The 25,092-nt window shown below is 46.7% G+C and overlaps 1 protein-coding gene across 4 annotated transcripts in view; it reads right to left on the bottom strand.

Annotated features, from left to right (window-relative positions):
- Positions 1 to 6,720: 6,720 nt before the first annotated feature.
- TBC1D24 (TBC1 domain family member 24) overlaps positions 6,721 to 25,092 on the bottom strand; it is a 26,234-nt gene continuing 7,862 nt past the window's right edge. For 2 of the 4 annotated variants that reach the window (XM_019620584.2, XM_019620583.2), the window contains 8 exons: positions 24,318 to 24,524; positions 21,836 to 22,858; positions 20,137 to 20,154; positions 15,879 to 16,037; positions 15,040 to 15,103; positions 12,987 to 13,082; positions 12,314 to 12,548; positions 6,721 to 10,131 (listed from right to left, as the gene is read on the bottom strand). In XM_019620584.2, the coding sequence (XP_019476129.1) occupies positions 9,977 to 10,131; positions 12,314 to 12,548; positions 12,987 to 13,082; positions 15,040 to 15,103; positions 15,879 to 16,037; positions 20,137 to 20,154; positions 21,836 to 22,794 (1,686 nt within the window). In that variant the 5' untranslated portion in view covers positions 22,795 to 22,858; positions 24,318 to 24,524 and the 3' untranslated portion in view covers positions 6,721 to 9,976. The remainder of the gene's footprint in view (positions 10,132 to 12,313; positions 12,549 to 12,986; positions 13,083 to 15,039; positions 15,104 to 15,878; positions 16,038 to 20,136; positions 20,155 to 21,835; positions 22,859 to 24,317; positions 24,525 to 25,092) is intronic. The other 2 variants (XM_019620585.2, XM_010719883.3) reach the window with 2 other exon arrangements.

Raw genomic sequence — 25,092 nt, 5'->3', positions numbered from 1 at the left:
CGCCCGACGCGTCCCACAGAGCGTGATTCAGCGCTCATTAGCATACGGGGCGTGTCCCCGCGATGCCACGCCCCCCTGTCCGAGGAGGGGGCGTGGCCTCGCTGAGCGCTGAGCCGAGTGTTCTGCGCCACGTGCCCGCGTTGCCCGCATCTCTCGCACTGTGTCCCCGCGGTGCGGGCTCTTACCGCATCCCATCCGCTGTGCCGCGTCCCCTGCGGCGCACCCCTAAGCCTCTGCCGTGTCCCAGTGTCGTGTCCTCTTGCCGCACCCTTTGCCCTGTCGGCAAGCTCGTGTGCCCAGCACCAGTGATCACATTCTGGCATTTCTTCTGGCTGGGGGCCCCTCTCCCCATAGTGTGGCAGTGCCCACAGCCCTCCAGCACGTCCCTGCTGTCCCGTGCCGTGTCCCTGTCCGTTGGCAGCACCGGAGCTGGGCTCTGTCCTGCGTGCCACTCCCTGGCCGCCCAAGCTGAGCCTGGTTCTGGGCCATTGCCATCCCTACAGCCATCCCCGAGCTACTGCTGCTGCTGAGTGCTCCAGGGCAGCACTGTGCTAGGTTTGGGGTTCATGCAGCTTCACAGCCTTCCCTTTGTGCTGATGTTGTGATACCCTTAAGCATCAGAGCTCTGATGGAGGACCTCTGTGCATTCCCTTGGTCGCCTCTCAGCCCGGTCAAATCTGTGAGGAAATGAGCAGAGAACTGATGGCACTCAGCATCAGTACCCTGGGGTGCAATGTGCAATGTGCAGGACCGTCATGTGCTCTTCCACCATCACCACCACCGTCACCCCCAGCCCTCTGCCACTTCTCTGCTTTTCCTGCAGCACTGCACCCTGGGAGCTGTAGTTTTCCAGCCCAGCACTGTCACTGTTGCTATGGCAGTGGTTGCCATCACTAATGAGGGTTTCCAGCAGCCCCAGTTAGCAGCAGGAGGCCTTTCAGTAGTGCAGGAGCTGAGGCAGGGACAGGCCTTGCTCTGGCATGATGGAGCAGTCGGTTGTGGGTTGATTTCCATTATTTGGATGCTGGGGGTGGGCAGGGCTGTGGCTGGAGGCAGTGCTGGTGGTGATGCTCTGTGTGGGGTGGGGGGCAGCAGGGCTGTGGGGTGCTCTTCCCCCTGTGCCTGCAGGCAGCCTCCACTGTGGGGGGAAAGTACAAAGTGCTGATTCATTGAAGGGATGTTTTCTACGCTTTTAATTGTACTGTTCCTCAAAACATTTCAATTTATCCTCCCACAGCACCTTGTATTTATCCAGCCGCATTCTGCCCTGCTTGTCCCTGGGCTGTGGAAGCACCAGGTGGGGGAAACACTCATGACCTTGCCTGCCTCTGGCTGCGTGGTGCCGAGGTGCTGAGGGACTGTTGGGCACTGCTAAATCCTTCCTGGGCCATCACTGGTTGAAAACAGACAACTTCCTGGTGCTGCCTCCAGCTGGGGGGGACACAGGCACTGCTGCCAGGGCTGCAGGCATGAGGGTGCCCAGCCCAGCCCCATGGTGCTGCAGTCACACAGTGCCATCCATACAGCTCCAGGGATGCAGCACTGCTCTGCTCCCCGGGTTGGGCATTTTGTGCACAGGGCTCTTTTGCTCTGCTTGGATCGGAGGGGACTGATTTCCGCTCCTGCTCATCTCAACGAGGTGCACTGATGCCTCTGATCGAATCCAATCCCATCTCATCCAACCACACCACCACCTCCTCACTGCTCAGAGCTTCCCTGCCCATAAATCCTCCCTTCTGTTTTCCATATCACAGTTTTTCTTTGCTTCTCCAAAGATGAGAGCGGGTGGGAAGTCACCACTGCTGCTGCTCTCTCCCCAGAGATCACCCCTGGCTCCACTCCCCTCCTGTGGATACAGCTCTGCCCCAGCTGAAGCTCCCAGCTCCCAGCTCTGCACTGCATCCACGGCTCCGGAGCACCCAAATGAAGCACTGCAGGGAGCCAAGGTAAACAGCACTGGGTTATCGCCTCATTCAGCAAAGAGAAACTGAAACGGAGCACGAGCTGTTTGGTTTTATTATTTCTCTTGGCCTGGTGCTGCTTTGTGGTTTGTGCGGGAGCCCAAGGCCACATCTAGGCAGGATCCCACCAGCATTGACCACAGGGCTGCACAGAGCTGAGAATGGGGATTTTGGAAGCAGATGGCCAACTGCCTCTGGTGCTGGAAGAGGCAGAGCTCTGTGGTTGGGTGTCACCTCTCCTCCAACGCCCAACGCAGAATTGCGGCGCCGTGCTGTGATGTTGGCTGCAGATGGGGACAGGCACAGCTGCCTCCCCAGTGTGCAGCCCACATGGCACAGCTCAGGGCATGTGAGTGAAAAGGGCAAAAGTCATCTGTGGATGACAAAAGATCACACAGGGAGAGCTGGCCAGAAAAGCGGAAGGGTTGGTTGGAGGAGACTCAGTGGAAATATGGGATGTGCACGGCAACACTCAGTTCCTCCTCTTACCACGTCCCACAAGCATGGCAGCAGCAGGGGGCTACAAACCCCGGGGCTGTCACAGTGTCCCTGCTGTGCGAGGAGCAGGCACTGGGTCTCAGTGCTGTGCCAACAGGACGCTGCAGCACAGGGCAGTGCCCATCCCTGCACACACGGGCTTCCCAGGAGCTCTGTGCGAGGAGGCTGGTCCTCGTGTCCTCAGCTGGGAAATGGCCACGATGCCCCGCGCAGCACACAGCACTGCAGCTCTGAGCCCCTTTGCCACAGACATGCTAGGACTGCCTTAATCCAAATTCAGGCTCAGTTACTCCTCCTCCCTCACTCAGGACTTGCACTGTTCGCACTCATCACTGCACCGTGCACAGCTGGGGCTGAGCTGGGCAGGCACGGGGACGACGTGCAGGGCCTGGGGCCCATGTCAGGTGTGCACTGCTTCTTCCATAAAGGGATTTTTTCCCATCAGCTGACACAGTCAGGATCACATGGGGCCCTTCAGGAATAGCTCGTTCTGTCGGAACGCCTCCATGTGAATCAGGAGCACAGCTGATGTGCAGACACCAGGCTGGCACAGACTGCTGCTCATCCTCATGGCACACAGCACAGCTGGCACGGGCTGGCTGCAGGCTGCGAGGTGCTTTCCTGCATGCTGCTGAGGGATGCAGGGCAGCAGCAGTGCAGTGCTCCACGCGATGCATCCTCAACAGCAGGGCAGGGCACAGCCTGAACCCACAGAAGCACCGTGCAGACGCTCCAGTGTTCTTCCTCCCTCTTCCCTGAGCGTGCAGCACTTCCCCGTGCCGGGGGTGGCTCTCAGCACACATCTCTCCCCACAGGAGCACTGAGATTTCAGTCCCTGCCCAATGCAGGGCTGTGGGCTCCATGCTGGTGGACGGACGAGGAGCACAAATGAGTTTCCGGCCTCTCTTAACCTTCACAAGTTCTTTGAGCTCGTGGGATGCAGATTAACCATTAAGCCCTTAAAACATCCTTTGCCTCCAAAACCAGTGCAATAGCAGGAGCTGGCTGGTGCCACTGCTGCTGAGTGTCCCCGTCCCTTGTGTACAAGGAAACACAGATCCAGCCCCTGCAAGCATATTCTGGCTGCTCCAGAGATGGATGGCAGCAAAGATCATAAGGCACAATTCAGGCCAAAGGAACTTGTTTACACTGACTTACGGCCAAGATCTGCCCTTCCCTTTCCTTCTGGGCTGCCCCAGACCCTGCCCTCCACACACAGCCCCTGAGGGCAGCCCGGGAGCGGAGGCAGCAGCTGGAGCCCCCCATGGGCAGGGCAGGAGACAAGGAGGGCACAGCTCCCTTTCCATACAGACCAGCACCCTGCATGGAACACCTGTCAGAGCTCTGGACCTGTCAGGGCTGTCCGGGGGGGAGAGGGGCTTTGCCTCTCCCTTCAGAAACCTTTGCACTCATCCATACTTCCCTCTAGGCTGTGTCAAACACATCACCATCACGTTTCCCCTCCCAGTCAGTTATTCCTCTTCCTGGTTTCCACTTCTGCAATTTCTGCACGCACAGTGATAGGGCCCCTTAGAGAAGGAAGCTGTACCAGGAAGACCCACAACTTCAGCAAGACTTGCAGCCTTCCCTGAGCAGTGTGCGCAGTGCAGAAGGCTGAGCTGCTCCGCCTGCAGCCAGCACTGACACCGGGGAACAGCAGCACAGCCCCAACACAGCTCTGGTGCAGCTCTGGCTATAAGAGATCCTTCTCCTTTATCTGCCCCAAATGATGCCACTGTTACTTAGGAGCTACGGCTGAGCAGCCAGGAACTTGAGATACGGCATCAGTTGTGATTGGTCATGGCAGCCGGTAAAATAAAATAAAATACGGCAGATTCTTAGAGGTACAGTGTAAGTCAGCACCTGGAACTGCTGAAATCTGGCAAAGCCAGAAGGAAACCTGCAGGCATTGTTTCAGCAAAAGCCATAGCTGCCAGCATAGTGCTGCTTGGGTAGGTAGAGCAGCCCTGATGCTGCCCTGAGCCGCTCTATGGGGCACTCACAGTTCTGCATGCAGGAGCCCAAGGAACACAGTGCCAGCCTGGACATCCCGCCCTGCACAGCCCAGCAAATGGATGCTGAAGGGACTTCTGAAGTCTCAGCCCCAAAGCTCTCCTGAAGGGAAGACAGGTTGGTGCTCTGCAAGACAGCAAGCAAGCAAACTGGCTGCACTGAGGCCTGTGGTGTGCTGACAGTCAGCACCAGCAGGATGAGTCCTTCAACCCATACATGCTCAGAACCCACGTGTTGGTTCTGGAAAGGGGCCTGAAGCAATCCCTGTGCACAGCAAGGAGTTTCTCCATGTGGGGAGGCAGACGTGGGTCTTCACGTTAACATGGAGGGCCTGGAAGGAAGCAGGATTTCAGCGTGATGAAGAGCACTTGAAGAAGAGAAACGCCTGTGCCAGCCATGGCCAGCAGGACAGCACGAGTCACGGCTGGCAGAGCCACGTGGGGACAGACAGACACAGGCAGGGACAGGCAGAGGTCAGGCTTTGGGCTTCTGTTTATGGCCCGGAGAATCCAACTCCTGTGGGCTGGGAGGGTGACACGACCCAAGCGCTCGATCCTCTCTGCCATGGGCTTTCCCAGGCTGGCTCCTTACCCTGGTGGTTGTGAGGGATCAGAAGGGCTCCAAGACCACCAAAAAAACAGTCAATGGCAGATGGAGGGCACAGCTCTGGGAGGACACCTCAGCCATAAAGAGGGAGGTGAATCACCAACAAACAGAACCAAAACTGAGTCAGCAACAGGAAGGCACGCATGCGGGGTCAGGGACACTGCTGGAGCCTTATCTGCGTTTGCTCAAGAGGTACAAGCAGAACAGAGGCCAAATGCCCTCAGACATCACCCAGCTGAAGGATGGGCTCAGTGCCACTGATCAGACCATCGCACGTTTTGCAAACAATGAAAAGCAGCCTCAGACAGCAGAGCCAAGGGGCCCAGGAGAGATGAATCCCACACCACCAAGCCCTCCCACTGCTTGATACAATCAAGCATTCCATTCTCCTCTCATGTCCACAGCCACGTACTTCAAAGCAGATGCAGAGTCTTGAGCCAGCAGCCCACATTGCTCAACTCGTCCTGTCCTGCTGCACCTTGTTAGTAGGCATAAGGTCTTTAATGCAGTTGTAAAATTGAGAGTTATGGAGTTTAATGCTTAAACGTGATTTCCAAAAGTGAGCTCATATGTACAAAGCCTCCTGCTTACCCCTTTGCCCAGCCCTTATGTCTTTTATGAGAAAAAAAGTACCAGACCTTGAGAACGGGGACAACACCCGATGGTCTGTTTACTCAATTTTGGGACTGTAAAATTGGTTCTGTTTGTGACGGAGGGAGGAGCAGCTTTTCCCAACCATGATGAATCAAAGGGGAACCTCTGCTGGCCACGGGCTTTCCCTGCAGCAAACAGCAGGCACAGAAACAGCCTGAATAGTTTCTGCAAGTTCAGCAAACTCTTTTTCACATTGCATCACCTCTGACCACAGCCTTGCTTTTGGAAGTCCCTATGTTGTGTTTCTTTTCCTCCTGCCTGCCAGGCATCTCACTCAAAACCCAGTTCTGCTCAACGATAGTACTGCATCCTTTGCACGTGAGCAGCACTGCTGGTTGGTCTGATCTGTTGGGGTTGGGGCAAAGCACTCAGCCCTGGCCACGGGAAGGTTGCTCATCTCAGAGTTCTCCAGCCTCATGATATTTGTCAGTTAGTTTGGCACCAGATCTCAGCAGGAGTCAGTGCAGCATCTCACTGCGGTGCAGAGTTCACGTGAGAAAGAGCACACAGCCAATGGTTTATTTCTCAGTTTTACCAGATCATTTGCTATGAGGTCTACGGGAAGGACAAACCCAGACACAGCTTTGCTGAAGGATGAGGTCAGTCACTTCCACAGTCCAAAACCTTTTAATACAATCCAAGATTCGACACGGTGACAAAAACAGCATCGACGCAGGGCAGCAATTTCAAGAGTAGAGCTGGACACCAATTTGGCAGCACATCACCCAAGAATACGCTCATCTCAGCTCTGAATAGTTCAGTGCAATGCCCACGACAGCAGTGCTGGCAGAAGGGCACCCCGGGCTGTGAGTGGGGCTCCTGAGCCTCCCATCTGCCCCACAGTTGTGCTCCAGGTGTTGGCTGCAGCAGCTGAGCTCCTCCAGGGCCATGGCTGCAGGAGAGCTCTCGGTCTCCACTCACGGTGGCATCAGCTTTGTGACAGCAGCTGCACGGTCAGCTCACTCCCCATCAAAAACATGGACATATTTCAAAGGAGAAAGAACAAAACTTCAATGCACACACACAAACAGCAGTTGATTGATATGCAAGTGCCACTTCTCCCATGGCAAAACACGCTTTCTTATTGGCATTAATGTTTAACTCTTCAGAGAGCAGCACTGTCTGCCCCTTCAATTTGTCTTCAGTTATCCCAACATGGAGGAAGTTGAAGTTTTCCTCCCTTCTTCCTGCCTTAAACATCCTTCATCAGAAAACAAAGCACGTCCAAGTGCAGGAATGGCAGTTTGTGGATCTAGTGAAGAAGGCTGTCCAGCCTGGCTAGCAGCTGGAAACAGTTCCTGTGGCCTGGAAACAACTTCGATGCCATTTATAAATACATGCAAGTTTCCAGTGTCAGGAGTTTTTGTTCTTTTCTGCCTTCAGTAGAGAATTACAAAACAAAAACAGCTCCCCAGGAAAGCAAACGGCTCCTGAAGAACCGTGGCAGCCAGTGCTCAGCCTTCAGCTCTGCACCTTCATATCAAACAGTTCCTGCAGTGACAGCCATATTCCTGCTGTCACTGAAAGCAGCAGGACTGCAAGCAGGCAGGAGGGCACACAGAGTCATCTGTAACGGGATCAAAGCCACTTTGCAGCTGGGGTACTTCAGATAGCTTTAACCTTCTGGGAAGGTGCCCACCGTACCCGTTCACATCAACTGTTGGCTCAATTACTTGGACTGCTGATATACACATGGACAGTGACAATCATTATCTACAGGGACAAAAAAAAAGCCTCTCTGCTACTGCAAAGAAAGTCCAGTCACAATACAGCTCCTCAAGGATGCCTCACAACTATAATGACAACTACCCAAGGATGTGCACTGGAAAAGAAACAATTTTTACTGAACCAAAGGAATGTGTGAAGATGACAGAGCTTTGTATAATGTCTCTTGGTAGACTATTGTAGCCTCTTACTTAATTAGGCTATTCAAAGGCAACACTACATTGCAGGATGTCTGCAAGAGGAGAATGCTACAACAGACTAAAACCACTCCTGCAATACATGTCTCAAGACTGGTATGAGTCATGAACAGAAGGAAAATCACCTGCCAGCTCACCTACCTGCCCAAAATGGCACCCACAGCCTGCTGTGATCTGCAGACCTGTACAGGTCACAGCTCAGGGTGTGCTCCCAGCTGCAAAGCTGTCACTCAGTGTCACGTGGTCCTTGATTGGGATGCCAAAGACTGGCTGGCCATCCAGAGAAGTTGCCCAAGAGAGGGCTCTTGTGCACCTCCACCAGAGGGATGAGAAGCTGCTCTTATTTGCTCCAATATCCCCATCTCTGTGTATTAGCAACAGAGCAGGGAAAGGAACGGGGTTTTGTAGATATGGCTTACAAAGTGGTACAGCACTCAGGCCTTGCTGACATAGTTACATCAATGGGGATGGAAAGAGACAAAAAGTCACCACCAGCGACTGTGGGAACAATTCTGCACAGGAAAACCTATTTGTTATTTTGAGAGTAATTCTGAAGTCCCACAAACCCTGCCAGCATGCAGCTCTAGGGAATTTCTGACAGCTGAACAAAGCTGAACATCAATGTTATTTTCTTGGAAGGGCACTTCAAAGATGAGCTCAAAAAAGGAGATATGGACAGAGTTAAGAAATCCCACCTCTGTTTAAGAGATCCTACTAAATGCAGTATGTTTTCCAGTTATATTGTCATAGGAATAGATGATGGGATGCTACCAAGTGCAACATGATACTGTCAGCTTTGAAAAAAAGGCATGAGCAGCGTTTCTCAAAACCAGATATGATTGCCAAGATCCTTCCCATTAATATCTACAGCTGAGCTATACCAGCCCCTCCACTTCAATCAAGCTTACAGTAACCCTATGAAAAGAACGTGCAGTATGAGAAATAATGTAATTGGAAAATATGTGTGAGGCCAAAGATGACATCCTAGATTTGTATATGCAATCAAGTATTCCAAGGAGTTATTCTAGGAAAAAAAAAAAAATTCAAAATGGCTTTTTAAAAGCAACTCACATTTTTGCCAAGTTTGCTTATACACTTTGCAAGCAGCAAAGACACATGGTATTTTCTTTGCTAGCAAGCTGCACAAGCCAACATTATCAACCTGATTGACCCTGTCCAGCCCAAGTGATATTTTATCACTGTAAATTTTTAATGTTACCCTTTATGGACTTCATGTGTAAGTAGCAATCGTGTTCTCCCCACTCCAATACAGAAGTTGGATTAAACAGCCAAGAAAGCCACCAGCGCTTTCTTCTTTTCTTCTTTCCTTGTGATATGGAGCAAGTGTCACCTACAGTTCTCCTGGGAAACTTATTCACTCCCAGAGTAATGCTGCACAGAATATTTCCCTCCCACATTCCTCCATTTACTTGAGAAGAGTGCATTAAGCTTCTGTACCCCAGCACCTATTTCCCTAAACATTTAGTGATTTCTGCAGTTACTCATACTTCTTATGCTTCATTTCAGCTTCCATGAACAATTCAATAACAAAGTATAAGCACTCTATATGGTCTTGTGCTTTCTGCTGCCTGAAACTTGAGCGAGTCTGAGCTACTATACTGATATGGAATAGGAATGTAAACAAAATCAAGCCTCTGAGATAGCACTGTCCAGTCTGGATGCCCTCTTCAGAGGCAGCCTCCACAAAGAGATGCAACTGGAATGTATCAAGGACTCAGGTAGGAGCAGAAGGAGAACTAGCAATCACAGTTCCTTCATAGTTGACTCCTAAAATGGTACTGATGGTACATCAGTGGTACCCATGATTTGTCTGCACAGTATCTGTACACTGGGGCAATGGTTTTATGAACTACTGCCCTATGTCAAATCTGAGGTCTCTAGTGCTGCTATAAATGAACATTTGATATTTGTGGCTTGGGCCAGATGCTCTACAGTACACCTCAGCCAGTTCAGCACCTCTGAGGAATTGTGCTGAACTGCAGAATTGTCCTCTGATACAGACCTGTATACATTTAGGATTGTCTGAAATAACATTGCTTTCACTTTTGCCTAATATCAACACCTGAAGCCAGCCACACTGGGTCTCTCGAGGTTCCAAGCTAAGGAGCTAATAGGGTACATCACTTTCACCTGTCTTAAATAAGAGTAAACACAACTAAGCTCTGCATTCAGGTGCACTGCTTAGTAATTATTAAGGAACACTGAGTCCAGTGGGAATTATGTTCTAAGTTGGCTCCTGCATTACAATTTGCCTTGGGAATCCTACCAGAACTGAAATCTAGTTGAATAACGATAGTCATGTCAGCCATTCATGGTGTCCCTGAAGCCCCACACCTCCAAGACAGAGATCTGGAAGCTCTCGGAACACAGCGGTTGGTTGTTGAAAGTGTTGCAGTGGCTGGTCCTTCCATGGTTCAGGTCTGCATCGAGGTAAAGAGCCTGGCCATCACCGCCACCTGGGAAGAGAAAATCCCGAGTTTAAAGCTGTCTTTGCATGTCTTAGGGTGAGAAACTGTTATACAAGCTGATTTAAACACCAGAAGCCCTAAATCAGGCATGTCCAACAGATGAGAGTTCAACAAAAACCAAACAGATGGGTACTTTTTTGTTCAGACAAGTCATTACACATATTTTGCAAGGAAATCATGTCAGTTTTCAAAGATTACAGTTTGAAAAGACATCATATGCCAACACATGCTCCCAAATTCAACGAATATCAAGGAATTCTTCATAAGGCCAGAACAGCGGAAATGAAGAAAAGTCTTATCTCAACATCTTCTTAAAGTTAAAACTCAAACAGGCTCTCAAACTATAAAAGCTTGCTCCATGGCAGCAAATCTGCCACAATGAACACACAAAACCATTTACTGATGGTGAGTTCTTGAGGCAATGTGTGGAAAGCGTGGCAGATGTAATCTGTCCTGACAAAAAGCACGGATTTTCCTAACACCAGTTTGCCTCACCAGGCTGCAGCTGGGCAAACCAAAGCAGCAGCAAAATCTACTGGAAGAAATTTGGAGCCTAAAGCTGCTCATTGCCAGTGCTGTGCTTTGGTGACAGATGAAGGTGTCGATTCTACAGATACGGCTCAACTTGCCATTTTTATTATTGATAACAACCATCACGTCACTGAAGCAATGGCTGCTTTGGTGCCATTAAAAGACACAACCCAATGTCTTGATTTGTATGAAGCAGTAAAAAAATAAAAAAATAAAAAAATCACCAAAGTGATTTTCTTTAACCTTTGGCAATGCATGCTACTGACGCTACCCAGCTATTGGTGGTACCCAGCAGTGGTTGGTAATAAAAAGAAAGGGAGACTCGGAAAATTAATGGAAGACGATGCAACTGTGGCCCAAAACAATTTTTCTTCCCACAGTGCAGCCCTGGCAAGACAAAAGGTTGGACATCCATGTGATGCTTGCTTGTTGCCTTCAGTTATAATAGAATAAGCTCAAATTCATTGCTTTTCAGTGACAGTTCAGTATCAGAACAAGGTTTTTAAAATAGATCCATGCAATTCCTTACGAACAAGAAAACTGACTCAACTTCCTGCCTTTAAGACCTGTCTTTCAGTGCTGGATAATACATCCCAACTGCACATTTTCCCTTTGTAAAGAAAAACTAAGGAAACCTAGCAGTCAAAATCAAACCTAGGAGAAGAACAGTACTGGCCTGGTATTATAAACCATGATAAAACACATCAAAGTGCATTTTGATTATCTGTGTCTCTTTGTCAGTATTCACAGGGCCAGAGATGCAGTAGAGTAAAATAGATTTAGAGACAAATGTGCTGGGAAAATGAAAGGTGTCCCAACTGCCTATAGGGCAACTGTGTAAGCTACAAAAACCATCTGAAGAATCAAAAGGGCAGAAAGTCTCGTCTACAGCTGGATTATGTACAACATTCATTTCTAATTATCTACTGCTCAAGTTTGTATTTCTTTTATTACTACCTATGGTGAACAGTTAAGATCTCTCAAATACCTGTGATTTATAATTATCAGTGCTTTCCAATTCAATTACATATGCATTTCACAAGCCTAGCTGATAGTGAAGCAGCCCAGCTTATGGCTGACTAGTGCATGTGCTGCTAAGTGGAAAATCAGCAAGCATTTGATGGCATGGTTTAAATCATGGGGTTAGTTGCACTCCTTATATGTGTCAAATGTGTCAAGTCAAGCTTTCTGGAAGAAGGACAACTACAGTTCTATACCTGCCACCACTTAGGTGACAACTTTACTAAGCAGGCTTTCACCAAAGTCAGCGTCATCACAGACCAAATACAGTTCCAGAAGAAAGAATGTCTTTCACCTTCTACCCTATGAGTCAAAGTCCTCAGTGCAAACTGAGTTCCTCTTCAAGAACTACTTCTCATCACTCTGCAGGATGAAGGTATTGCTGTGCTCAAAGATATAAGTTACTATCAAAGATCTTCCTTAAAAATGCACATTATGCAAGTTGCCAAAAGAAAGCTTTTTTTTGCTTAATATCATGTTTTGGCAACTTTTCTCTCCAAACAATAATAGTACTAATAATAGTGAAATGCCTATGTGGTAAACAAATGGGATTCTCTCATCTAATCTGAGCGATAAGAGTTGGTGTGGAGTATACGCTCAAATTCTCGCACTGACTTACCTATAATGATGCATTCACTGCTGCCAGCCATGAACATGGAAGCTGTTTTGGATGGTAAGTTGAAGTGCCGAGCTGATAAGAAGGGAGAAAGGCGATCTGACGGGTCTGAAGGGGTGCTTCTGAAGGAGAGGGTGTTGGAAGCCGGCGAGGCGTGATTTTCTGGCTCAGAACCACTCGCAGCCAATTCTGGGTGCTTTATGATCACCCACTCGTAGCGTTCCACTTCTGGTTGCAGCTGTGCAGGTGAGGAGAAAACCAGAACTTTCTATTGGTGAACAATAACAGTGCTGAGAGCTCTGCAGAGAAAACAGCACTCGAGCCCTCAGGATTCCATCCACACCATCAGGGGTAAAGATGGGACCAAACTGTCGTTTAGGCTGGATATTGTTTCTTTTCTTTATATCTTTGCTTTTTAAGTGATTGAAAAAAACAACGCAGCGGTTCCCAAGTTACTTTAATAAAACTTGTGAAAAAGAATTCTGAGCATCAGGCAAAAAAGGCTCAGCACAGAACCGAGAAGTAACATTTCCTCCACCCAATCTGAGGTGCTCGGCAGGCTTTAAGAACTAGAATTACATTAATCCAGCCTCTTCCACTGGAAGGGAAGTGTGACTTAGTCCCACCATACAGCGCACGCCTTACTGCAGGGCAGGAGCAAGGATACCATACTCACCCTAAACACAAAGCACTCCCCAGTTCCAAAGAAACTCAGCTTGTTCCCACCTCGCCTGCGCTCGCTCCAATCGGTGGACAGGTAAGCACCGCAGACCTGGTGTGAACAGCAAGGTGTGAGCAGCAAGGTGTGAGCAGCAAGGTCAGGCTGCTTTCCGTGGAAGAACAAAGTCTGTTTCAACAACTGAGAGCAACACTGCAGAATCCAGAACTGAAGCTTTGATTTTGAAAAGCTCTACATCAGTGGATTAAGGCAGCACAAGTACTTATATCTAAAGATAGATTTAAACTGCTTTAATCTGCTGGAGAGTACCCTTCAAATACTAAATGTTTCATAAATTATTTTACACCTCTGAGACATTAAAGGAGAAACATTCCAATGTATCCTCAGTGACCAAAACACAAATTACTCCAGACTTGTAAATCCTAACATTACTTCATCCTTTTAGCATCCAAAGTCACAGTATAAGCAGTTCTGGCTGACTATTCTCTGCTAGCACACAGTAGCCTTGAGCTCTCCTCATAACAAGCTATAGGTAAAACTGGCTAGCTAGACTGATTTTAAAACTAGCTCCAACATTTAGGGCAGCCTGTTCTGAGTACTGAGCATGGAGCTCAGTAGCTTGCCATAAGGAACAGGACAGCCTTACAGGTCTGAATTTTTCCTTGGATTCCCCCACTGGCACCAGAAGAGTTTCTCAGTACCAGCAACAAGCATTGCTACCAAGGGGGGACAGACCAAACAGCAAAGGTCTAAGAACACCATCAAAGCAATGTACCACGTTCTCAGAGCTATGGTTAAACAGCTGTTCACTTGCTGTTTGGACTCTGCCAGCATTACAAGCACAGCTCCTAGGACAAAAGTTCTGAAGAACAGTTTTGTTAATCAGGTAAAGCATGTGAATGAAGTAAACAAATACCCCAGAATGTCATTGGATCTGATGCATCCAAAGTTCACTAGAGTCAGAAAATGGGAAGGTTAGTTTTCTTCTTTCCAAAACACAAAGATAAACATTGGAATAAAGGATGAATGTGACCCTCAGCAAAAGCACGCACACACACACACACGATACACACACACACACACACACTCCCAGCAACCAACCAAACAGGAGAACCCCACACTTCTCCCTGTTTCCACGTGGGCTTGCTTTTTGTTTGAGAGGTAGGAAACTAACTGCACTGTCAAAACAGCATCACTTCACAACACTGGAAAGGACAAGAAGCAAAATAATGCCTTTTCTATTTTCCTGCTTCTCTTTAGAAATAATGGACATCATATAAACCATTGGTTTGTCAGCACAGGTCTGGGACTGCCAGAAACACACACAGCTATGAAACAACCTGCATCACTAGCACTAGCTAGATGAGAAAAAGAGCAGTGAGGGGCTTGCTTCATGGGGCAGCCATTTTGGGGAAACAAGCAGAAATACAAACCCACAGGCTGTACCTACAGCTCCACATTACACACAACTTTTGCAATTCGTGCATGGTAGATGCGAGAACAGACACTCACTACACAAGGCATTTATGTGCAGTCCTTCTGAGGTTCTGGGAAACTGCCTTGTTTTAAGTTTTTTTTTTTTAATTAACTATGCAATAAAACTAATGTGTTTGTTTTCCCATTATTTAGTCCACTATAATTCATACCATACAATTTCTGCTACTTTCTCTCCTCGTGTCCTGGAGAAAATGAAAATATCCTCTGTGAACCACAAGTTTACACATTTCCACAGCATCTCCTTCTGATTCTGTAACTAAGAGTCTGTCCAAGAGCTCAGTGTGTAGCTCAGTCCATCATTTCCCATTACTTACGAAGAACAGCAGACCAAAACCTAGTTTACAAGACTTACCCAAGAACATCTCAGTCCCATAAACAACAAGCAGAATAAATTAAAGCATGCAATTGTTAAAAAACAAACAGAAAATCCCAACAGCGGAGCAATTCCAGGCTCCCTGTTTCTCCAGTTTATTCAAAACTGCTGCATGGAATGCTGTATTAGAGCACAGCTGCTCAAAACCTAATTTCTTCAGTCACCTTTTATCTCACTTACCTCTTTTGCCGTGGTCTTGATCAGAACAAGAGTAGGCTCATGTCCCTCACTGTGAGAATAGAACCTGAGGTGCAAAGCACACAAAAATAAGCACTCAACAACCATCACCAACTGCAGCTCTCCTCTAGTCAGCTTTTTGCAGAGCTTTTTGTGCTCCCTCAGAATAAGCCCAGCTATGACAACAGCAGCATTTTGCATAAGGCAATGGAAAGCAAGTCGCATCCCGAGGGCAGATGACTATCTCTGCTTTAGTGCTGTGTGCCTTCATACCAAATAATTATGATGTATTTTTACTTGTTTTTGTTGTTTTTACTTTTCCTCATGGTGCTGGGACAGCTCACTATCTCAATTTCAGAGTGGAAGTAATTATTAGGTGCTATACAGTCTCGTGTGTCAAAAGCAAGTAAAACTCATGTCTTGTTTATCCCACTTTAATACTAACAATCAGAATCACGGACAGAAAGAAGCTGTAAGGGAACCACCAGTTTTCACTTCCCTTACTTCCCCTTGGATAATCACATTCAAACTAATCCCTCAAAAGAGCCTAAAGAGTAGCCACCGACTTAAATCACTTATAACCAGTGGAGAATGAAGCAGTCTCAGAGCAGTACATTCTGATGTACGTTTGATCTTTCCAATTGGTTGTAGACATATTAAAATGGTTCTCCACGTTCTGGCAAATGAGACGTCCTGGTCAAATGCTGAAGCCAAGAGGAATTTGCCACATTTATGTTCCATCACTGACTGTTTTTCAGACAGCTTGACTACACCCATCCAGTCAGCAGCTCATTAATTGCTCTTTTTTGCCCATACAGAAGTGCAGGGAAAGCCGTCGTTACCTGCTCAGACTACAGCCATGTTCCAAGGTGGTGAAGAGCAAGAGGGGTTGGCAAAGTGCAAAACGCTCTGGGATCCACGACCAGATATCTCGCATCTCTTTCACACTGACAATTTCAGACTTGAAGTTCTCTGCATGGACTGCCAAGTGTACATTCTGCCTGAGAAACACAGTACAGAACATTGAGAGACAATGACTGAACAAAACCAGCAGACTGATTACTGGACAGCAACAAGAAAAGGGCTGAACACCTGAAGACTCTAACAGATATGCCAGTACCCAAAGCTCCAACCCATGGGATTAGAAGATTTAGTGAAGAATGTAAAATACAGCAGTACAACATAATCTTTGAGATGAAGTGACCCATCCTTAGTAGAACACCTGAAGCAATCCCTCTGCATGGCAGCTGTGCCCTGCACCTGTATATAAGAGGAGATAATGGTGAGGCAGCTAGCTTGACCCTGACACTGAACAGGGCAAACTGAATTTGCTCTGTCAGACGGTCTTACCAGTGCTGGTACTTAAGTGCAAAGAACAACATACCTGCAGAAACAGCCAGAAAAAAAAGAGAGAACATTTTTCCCCTCTATGGTGCTGCCTGTATTATGGAATTAGGGAATTTGTAAAAAGAAATCTTAGAGGAATCAGCGCTACCATGCTAAGCAATGCTAATCCAAGCCAAATACTTGAAGCTTTTGCAAAGTTCCTCCAACTGGAAGCACTTCATTATGAATGACTTCACTTAATTAAGAAGTGAAGAAGTTCCTAGACTTGCAGATGCAGACAAAATCTGAGCAGGTGAAGTGAAGGAATGCCAGGGACTCGCACTGAAAATCACCCCCATCCCCCCACAAAGGGGCCTGATACATTTACGAAAACTGACTCTTGGCTTTCAAACACTTGAAAATATTAAAAATAGTAATAAGTGCAGAACATCTCAACCAGCCTTTGGTTCTCAGATTAAATAAACACACAAACTTAGAGCCTGGGGATTAAATGAGGGTTATTGAATTCATGAGTGATGTTAAAGACTTTTAAAATGCAAATGTGACAGCCAAGAACAGGGATAAGTGACAGATGAACTCACACAAGGTATTAAGTTACCGAGTGGCAATTAGTTGCACCAAGTTTTGCGGAGTTTGCTCTGCAAGCAAGAGTTCAGCTTGTGCAAGAACTGCAAGAGTTTTCCAATTCAGGGTTTCATGCATTTTTTTTTATTTTTTTTTTAAATAGTTTTGCATTTCCTTCCTCCTGGACTCATGGAACACAGAAGACCTCAACACTACACACCTGCACAGCTAGGCTCCCTAAAACACATCACACGTATCTTTTTTTCTTGCCTGTGGTACAAAGAGATCAGCATTTGCACTGCATGTTAGAGCAGAGCTTGCCAGGAACAACTGGGAAATTCTTAGTGAAATACAGCACAGCTGCCTTAGTGCCAGCATTTGTAGCCAGGTGACTTCTCAGGTCACTAAAAAACAACCCAGCACCACTGCTTCCTTCAGCAACGTGAACCAAGTCATGACTTGCATTGTTGCCCTGCATTAACTGTTAGCAAGAAACTCATTTGGACAACCTTCTTAAACAGCCTCCAACAATCAGTGAGCTGTAAAATTTACAATATTACTCTGCCTAGGATTTTATTTTTGCTTTTAATCACAGCACACTGAGACACCAGGGAGGTCAGCCTGATAGAAAGAGTGAGCCCAGACTCCAACCCACATTGCCAGGATCTTACTGCAGGCCTCAGCCCTTCTGGTCCCATTTGGTCTCAAGGCTTGGTGGCACTATGGAACACAGCTGGCAAGCAAAGGCCTGGTTTGAGCTCATTCAAAAGCAGGGTTTTTCCCACATTTGAGGAATTAGAAAAACATTCGGCACTGTCAACTAGTTTATCACAGTGAACTTCCAGAGGAAAAACACAATGATGGGGGAATGGCTGCTTACATGGATTGACAGCAATAGGACAAGAGGGGATGGTATTAAACTGAGACAGGGGAGGTTTAGGTTGGATATGAGGAGGAAGTTTTTCAGCCAGAGGGAGGTGATGCACTGGAACAGGTTGCCCAAGGAGGCTGTGGATGCCCCATCCCTGCAGGCATTCAAGGCCAGGCTGGATGTGGCTCTGGGCAGCCTGGGCTGCTGGTTGGTGACCTGCACACAGCAGGGGTTTGGGACTGGATGAGCACTGTGGGCCTTTGCAACCCAGGCCATTCTATGACTCTATGATAAACGGGCTAGCACTTTCCCATGTAGGTGGATATCATCTTTACCAACAGAGCCTTCTGGTTCACTAAAACACACCTTGCATTCCATCAGCCACATGAAACTATTTCAGGCTGCCCCCTCAATATCACCATGAATCATTTTACATTCCATGTCACCATTCAGTGAGTGAAACTGGGGTCACTGCTTGGCTGCAGAATTCTGTACGAAATGACTTATTTCCCCATCATAAATCACAGCTGTAGGTGCCTAAGACTGGAAATGTAATCCAGTGTTGAAACCAGTCCCCCTGGACATCAGCCCTCTCCAAAACAAATTCTGCACCGCTTTATAAATCCGATGGCTTTCAGAAAAGTGCAACTAGAGTTACAAGTACCTGACCTTCATTCCTCCTCTCCTTTTTGGCAGCATTTCTGTTAACTTCAGAAAATATCCATTAGTACTGAAAACCATCTGCTTCAGCTGGGCAGCCGTGTTTCAAGCAGTACAGGAATGAAAACGAACAGCACACAAACTGGCTAAGCAGAGGGGTTTCATTTGATGCCAGATGCTGAAAATGAAGTTTAGCTGCCATCGCCACCACAGGCCTTTCAAAATCATCCAGTGGAAAACAAAGCTAAGCACACTGGATTTGGACTGGCAGAGCATGGAGATGTTCAGATCTGGTGATGGTTTTGGGGCACAAGTTAACTGAGATCTCACCACTAGTGCTGTCCTCTATTGGGATGTTGGGAAGATACCTTCTTACCCCAAAGAACTTTGGGGTTAGAAAGTAGCACAGTTTAAGGCGTAAAGGCCTGGTGGAAGTGATAGGTTTCTTTTCAGTCATTAATGGTCAGCTGCAGGTGTTTAAGGCTGAAACACAATCTGGTGTTGCAGGCTGTCGGTTGTGCTGCTCTCACCCACGCCGGGCCCCTCAGCTCTGATCTCTCTGCTTCCCAGCAGAAATTGATTCCTGCTTTTTGCTGCTTTCAGGATCTTGTAACAACAGTAAATAACAGGTGGACCTTGCAGGTTTGCTTGGCTGGAATTAAAAGCACTCGGACTGAATGGAGTCAAAATCCATGACACACTGTATGTGAAACATGCTTTGATGAGTTGGCACTCAAGGTGTTCTTCCAGACATGAAAACACATGGAAATTAGTCCCATTCTGATTTTATAAGTTAGTACAAATATTAGCATGTATCTCTCACTGAAGTTAACCCAGGGCACCTGCAACAAGGCCAAAGATTGTCCCAACGGCGTGAATTTGGAGCCACACATCTGTGGGACTTAATGCTCACAGGGCACCCCTTTGCAAGTTCTCTGCTTATCGGGTGTTACAGTCACTGGTTTTTGTTCTTAGAGAAATGCTTTTTGGGCCAAGACTCGATGGATGACTTAATTACCCATCAATGCTATACGGCTGAGTAACTCTGACCTTCTTGACACAGAGGTATTTCTACTTAGAAATAAATATAACGTAGTATAAATCGAGACAGGACTTTCAGGAGTGTGCCAAGTTGGGTTCAGTCCAACAGTTTTTCAATCAGCTGCAGAAAGCTTGCAAAGAAAAAAAAAATCAAGCATGTCTTGCATAAATTTGCAACAGCACATGCTAGGTCTGAATGTGGGCAATACCTAATGGTACAAAAAGCAACATGGACATCAGAACCCCACAACAAAAACCGACACCCTTCAAACAAAAAACAACAAAACATGTGCCACAATTTTTCTTCCAGCATCGTGATGACTTAAATTTGCTCGTTAGCACCAAGCTTTTCCATCCTGGGGCGCACAGATTTGCACCACTGCATGCAAACCACCGTGCTGAGCAGCTGTGCCCATGACCCCCAGATCTCACAACCTTGCAGGTGCTTTGAACTAACTTTGTAAGAGTGTATGCAGATGTTATGCAGCAATCTGATGCTGTGATTGCTGCCTTGCTTTTCTTGCCCCAGCATTAGCAATAGTGACAGCTTCAGAATAAAAGCCAGGCAAAGACAGAGGAAGCAAGCAGAGTGCAGAGATCCAAGTGTTGGAACCTACCTTTTTGGAGATGTAACACTGCAAACAGGAGGGGTGCAGTGGGTATGGAATTGACAGAAGGAGAACGTATGAGGAGGAAGACAAAAAAAGACAGAAAAAGATCAGTGATTTTCTATAGCCTTGACAAAGTGAACGTAAGGAGCCTAGAAAGAAACAAAAGTACAGTTTGATTTGAATCACCAAGCAAGAGGAAAATAAAAAGACGAGCTCTGTTCACATATTTTCTACATTCTCCCTTCTGTTTTTTCCCCTTTTTGCCATCTGCTCAGTTATTGGATTGGAAAATAATCCATCATCTCTTTGCATAGGCCAAACACATATCTGGACAAGAAAACTGACATCCTATCGAGCACTGGAGAAAAGCTCACTTCTCCAGAAACCACATCTGCTGACAGCAGGATCCAAACTGAGCCTACTTCACAGCAGTGCCAAGCCAGCGGATGGTGGGAAGCTCTGGTACGTTTACAAAAGTAGTTGAGAGAAGATAGAAGTTATTCATTAGCAACATGGTTTGGTAAATCAGTTACTACAGGAGTTACGTGGGTATCAACCAACTAAGTTTTACTTGGAAGGCAGCTCTGTCCTGAGCAAGAATATCTCTACAACACCTTTCAAGGCCAAGCTGGACGGGGCCCTGAGCAGCCTGATCTCAGGATGGCAACTCAGGGTATTGGGTGGACGTAGATGATCTTTAAGGTCCCTTTCAACCTAAGCCATCCTGTGATACAACATTCAGTGCAACAGGGGCTCCTGCTTGACTTTCATTCTGTTGCTGAAGAATATGCTAATATACTCAGAAAGGATATCACAGCTCTTCTGAACTTCAGCACGTGAAGAAAAGGTAATATTCCCAGACTGGAAGAGTCAGTGCTTCTTTTCGCAAGCCCTGAATTTAATGATCAGAACTCTGCCTAGTGTGACCCCTCAGTTGCTAGAGGCCTTGAGCCTGGCAGAACAGTCTCTTCCAAGGGACAAGCAAGGTAAAGCACAAGCCAGCTGTATACTAAACTATAATTGTAAAAATATACCCTTGGAAGAGACTGGGAACCTCATGCACACACCATACATGTAAGAAGTTCTGCTATCACTTATGGTATTGTCCTTGATTTTCAAGAGGCCTGCAGTCAAACTACTTTAAAAACTAACCTGTAAGCATGATTTACTTCTTCCTTAATCTACCAGAGTAACTCTGCAGGTGAGCAAAACATTTCCACCTCAGATAGCATTTGTCTACTTACAGTAAAGGAACAGCAGAATATATGGTACCAGACACCATGAAATTGATCTTTTATATGAATTTAAGCTCGTATTTAAGAATTAATTATTGTCATGTTTGCTTGGATACTTTTCTTCCCAATCATTTATTAGCTGTTTTTCCAGCTTTAAATACTTTCCCATTTAAAAAGCAGCCTGTGAAAGACACTTTGGAGATGCAATAATTGAACATGAACCTCCAAAAAGAATTACAAATACACCATACTTCCCACTGGAATCCCAGCAATACTTAATTTGGGGCTGCTGACTTTTTTTTAAGCAAGTGCACAGAGAGAAAGTCAGCAGAGATGCCCGGTGAGCACCAGTAGAGCACTCCTTCTTCCCCATCAGTCAACCCAAGGCCGGCTGACCACTCGTCAGTGAGGAAACCTCAGGATCTCATGTCTGAGGAGCTCACTCGGACTACCTGTGGGGAGACCCCTACCTTTTCTGTTTGACTGTGATGCCCTTCTGCTGCAAAGCTTTCTCATTGGCCATCTGCAGCAGCTGGATCTCCTTCCGTGAGAACAGGCGGATAGCAAAGGCTTTTTCCAGAAGCCTCTCAGGAGACACTGACTTAGCAATGTCTCTCACGAAAGCTCGAATATCCTGCTGCACGCTGTCAGACTCCATGGGCTGCCCAGCTCTGACTTTGTGAAAAAACTTCAGAATAGCCAATGCAACACGATAGAGAACTTTGTAGCCCTCCACCAGAAACACATCGAAGACCCGAGCAATGTAAACCATGGGCAGCTCTCCAAAGAGCCACCGCTGCCAGTCAGAGTACACCTCCAGCACGTCCTCAGACACTGCCACCATCAGCTTGTGTGCTGCCTGGCAGTACTTGTTCACCAGGTCCCCAAAGGTCATGCAGGAGGACTCAAAAGCCAGGAAGGTCTGATCGATGAGCCGCTTGGACGGGTCGTTGCAAGCAAGGATGCGACAAACCTGTTCAAAGCACTCTGCCTCATCCTTGCTGTAGTGGAGAAGCAAAGCTATCACAGAAGGCAGCGCAGGGCAAAACGATATGTCTGGGAACTGATTTGCAATGCACAGTATGATCTTCCTAACTGCCCCAATGCCCTCTGCATTCAAGCAGTACGTGGGAACAAGGCTGTCGTCCACAAACTCTGGCAGTGGAAGGGAGCTACTGTTACGTTTCCCAACTATCTTCACCACAATGTCCCGGTAAACATTGGCATCTGGGGTCACTGTCCGGCATGGGATATTGCTAATCAGCTTGTGGTACACCTTGGCCCTCAGTGAATGGCTCTTGGCCCAGTAGCCTTGCCGAGCCAGCTGCTTCAGCTCCTGGAACTCCGTGCAGCTCAGCTCCTTTATATCCTGGCTCTGGACAGTGACATCCATTTTGTCCCAATCCACAAAGCGGTTGTACTCATCCATGACTCCAAGGGAAGCATATGAGAAAAGCTATGAGAAACGATCGTTAAATGACTTGCTGCTTTTCCTGAAAACAATAACAAAAAACAAGTTTGAGTAAGAGATGGCATCCCATTTTCTTCAGGAACACATGCATACATTTGACTTGCTCCCATACTTTTTAAAATCATTTTTAAGCTAAACTTCACTTCCATTCTCATTAAGTACTCATCAATAACTCATCGATGGGTTCTGAGCACATCTGCCATAAAGTGAGCTTCCTAATTGCAGCCCCAAGCAAAGGCACGGGCTTTTACAGAAACTTCTCACTTAAGAGAACAGATGCATTCCACTCAGGAATATACACTGCAAAGTTTGTTCTATTTGCAGCCTCTATTCCTAAGTTGCTGGGGAAGTAACCACTATTTATACTAAAAGTAGGCAGTTGCATGAGCAGCTTGAACTGTTCCAATACACTGCAGCTAGTGAAAAGAGATGCTGAACTCCTGCTAGACACAACCACGTACTCCCCAGTTGCTTCTCCACATTGGCACTGGCTCTCATGCAGCCACATGGTCACCAAGATTGGTTTGTTGATCTGGTACAGCTTCTCATTTCCAATGGACAAGCAAGATGTGCAGCCAGCTCAACGTTAGCCTGCCAGTGCAAAGATGACTGCAAGGCAGAACCATCCTTGTAATGGCAATACAGGCTCGTGTCAGCTTAGAACAGCTTCACGAAAACGCCTCTTAAACCTCTTAAGCTCTGCACTGGACATCTGGTTCTGATCTTGTACAAATGTCACTGAGCAAATCACCCTCTAGAGGGCCTGCTATCACCGTCACAAAACTCAAAGCACGAAGCTGGTGCCTGATCTTTCTGCTCCCGTTCTAGTTCCTCAGACCACGCGTTGACATGATCTACTAGTTGACTCCTGCTCTGAAGTACACCTGGGTCCCCACAGACAGGCTGACCACAACCACTAATGGCCATACTTGAATTATGTTTAATTAGTGCAAAAATAGAAGTGGAGATGCAGTAATACATATTAGTGACAGCAGGAAGACCCTCATCGGCGCCGGGTTGAAGCCAGGGAGCACACCTGCACTGATGCTGCAGACTCTGCAAAGGCAAATAAGCCCTAGAAAATGCAACAGCCCTGCACAACTGACCTGTGCACCAATGATATTATGCAAAAAATGTAAGGTAACAAAACCAGTTACTGAAATGCTTCTGAAAATTCTTTTATAATTGATGTATCAGCAGACTAGCCAAGGCATGGAACTTGACATTTACTAGCATGGTCTTTTGTACAACAGCTGCATTAAAATTATCTGAACTCAAATATTAATTTGGGATTTTTGGACCTCCATGCTGAAAGCCCCAAATTTAACTTTCAGTTCAGAAGGTTGTCAGCAGCACACAGGAGCCTTTCACAGACAGCTGAGAGGTGGCTCTTGGAAATATTTTTCAGGTTATCCAAAAAGGATCTGTTTTTATGACATCTTTTACATCACAAAATGTAAGAGCAATAGAGAAATGCTCACCATTTCTTTCTGTTATACTCTTATTAAAAGTTAATTCTTGAAGAGGCAATGTGTAGTCCCTAATTCATTTCTTCAAGCAGTGTTTGAAGCACTGTCTGTCCATGAGCATGTCTTCAGCATATGCAGAGGCAGTAATAGTAGGACACCACTCCACTGCTGAATCTACATCAGCTTTGTCAGAGTTCAGGTTTTTCTGTCATTCTCCACCTGGGAAAGGGAAACTTATTATCTTTAATTGAATTTATCTTCCATTTTATGTAACATCCCTGTGGAGAAAAGAAATTCAATAACAGTTGGCAGTGAATAAAGCACAGAAGGTTGAACCATACAGTTCATGGTCACTTCAGTATAGAAACTCCGTACTTGATGGAATCCCCACTATGCAACAACTTCCCTTTCTGCCATCATCCCCTGAGAGCCATTTGTACTCATATTAGAAAGAGTTAAGTAAAACCTCTATGAGTCAATGCATAAGACAGTCAGTGTGACTCCTGGGCTGTTCTTTTTCTTCATTTTCTATCATTCAAAGTCACAGGCATATTTAGAAGTTGCATCAAACAAACATCTTCCCCTCTGGAAGTTTCTGCCCATTCCAGAAACTAATTAATGTGATGAGCTCCTCAGCAAGCTCACTGAGGTCAGCAGCTCGGGGTCAGAAATGAGACTGACAGAAGTTGTGATCAGAGCTTTCACTCTTATACACACTTTGGCTGGGATAAATCTGCTGGCTATTTATGTAGGTCTGTCAGTTCATGTTTTCCAAAGACCTAAATTA

Source organism: Meleagris gallopavo, chromosome 16 (genome assembly GCF_000146605.3).
Source record: "Meleagris gallopavo isolate NT-WF06-2002-E0010 breed Aviagen turkey brand Nicholas breeding stock chromosome 16, Turkey_5.1, whole genome shotgun sequence".
NCBI lineage: Eukaryota > Metazoa > Chordata > Aves > Galliformes > Phasianidae > Meleagris > Meleagris gallopavo.
The sequence above is the reverse complement of the archived record's forward strand: the minus strand, read 5'-3'. Positions and strand labels throughout refer to the sequence as shown.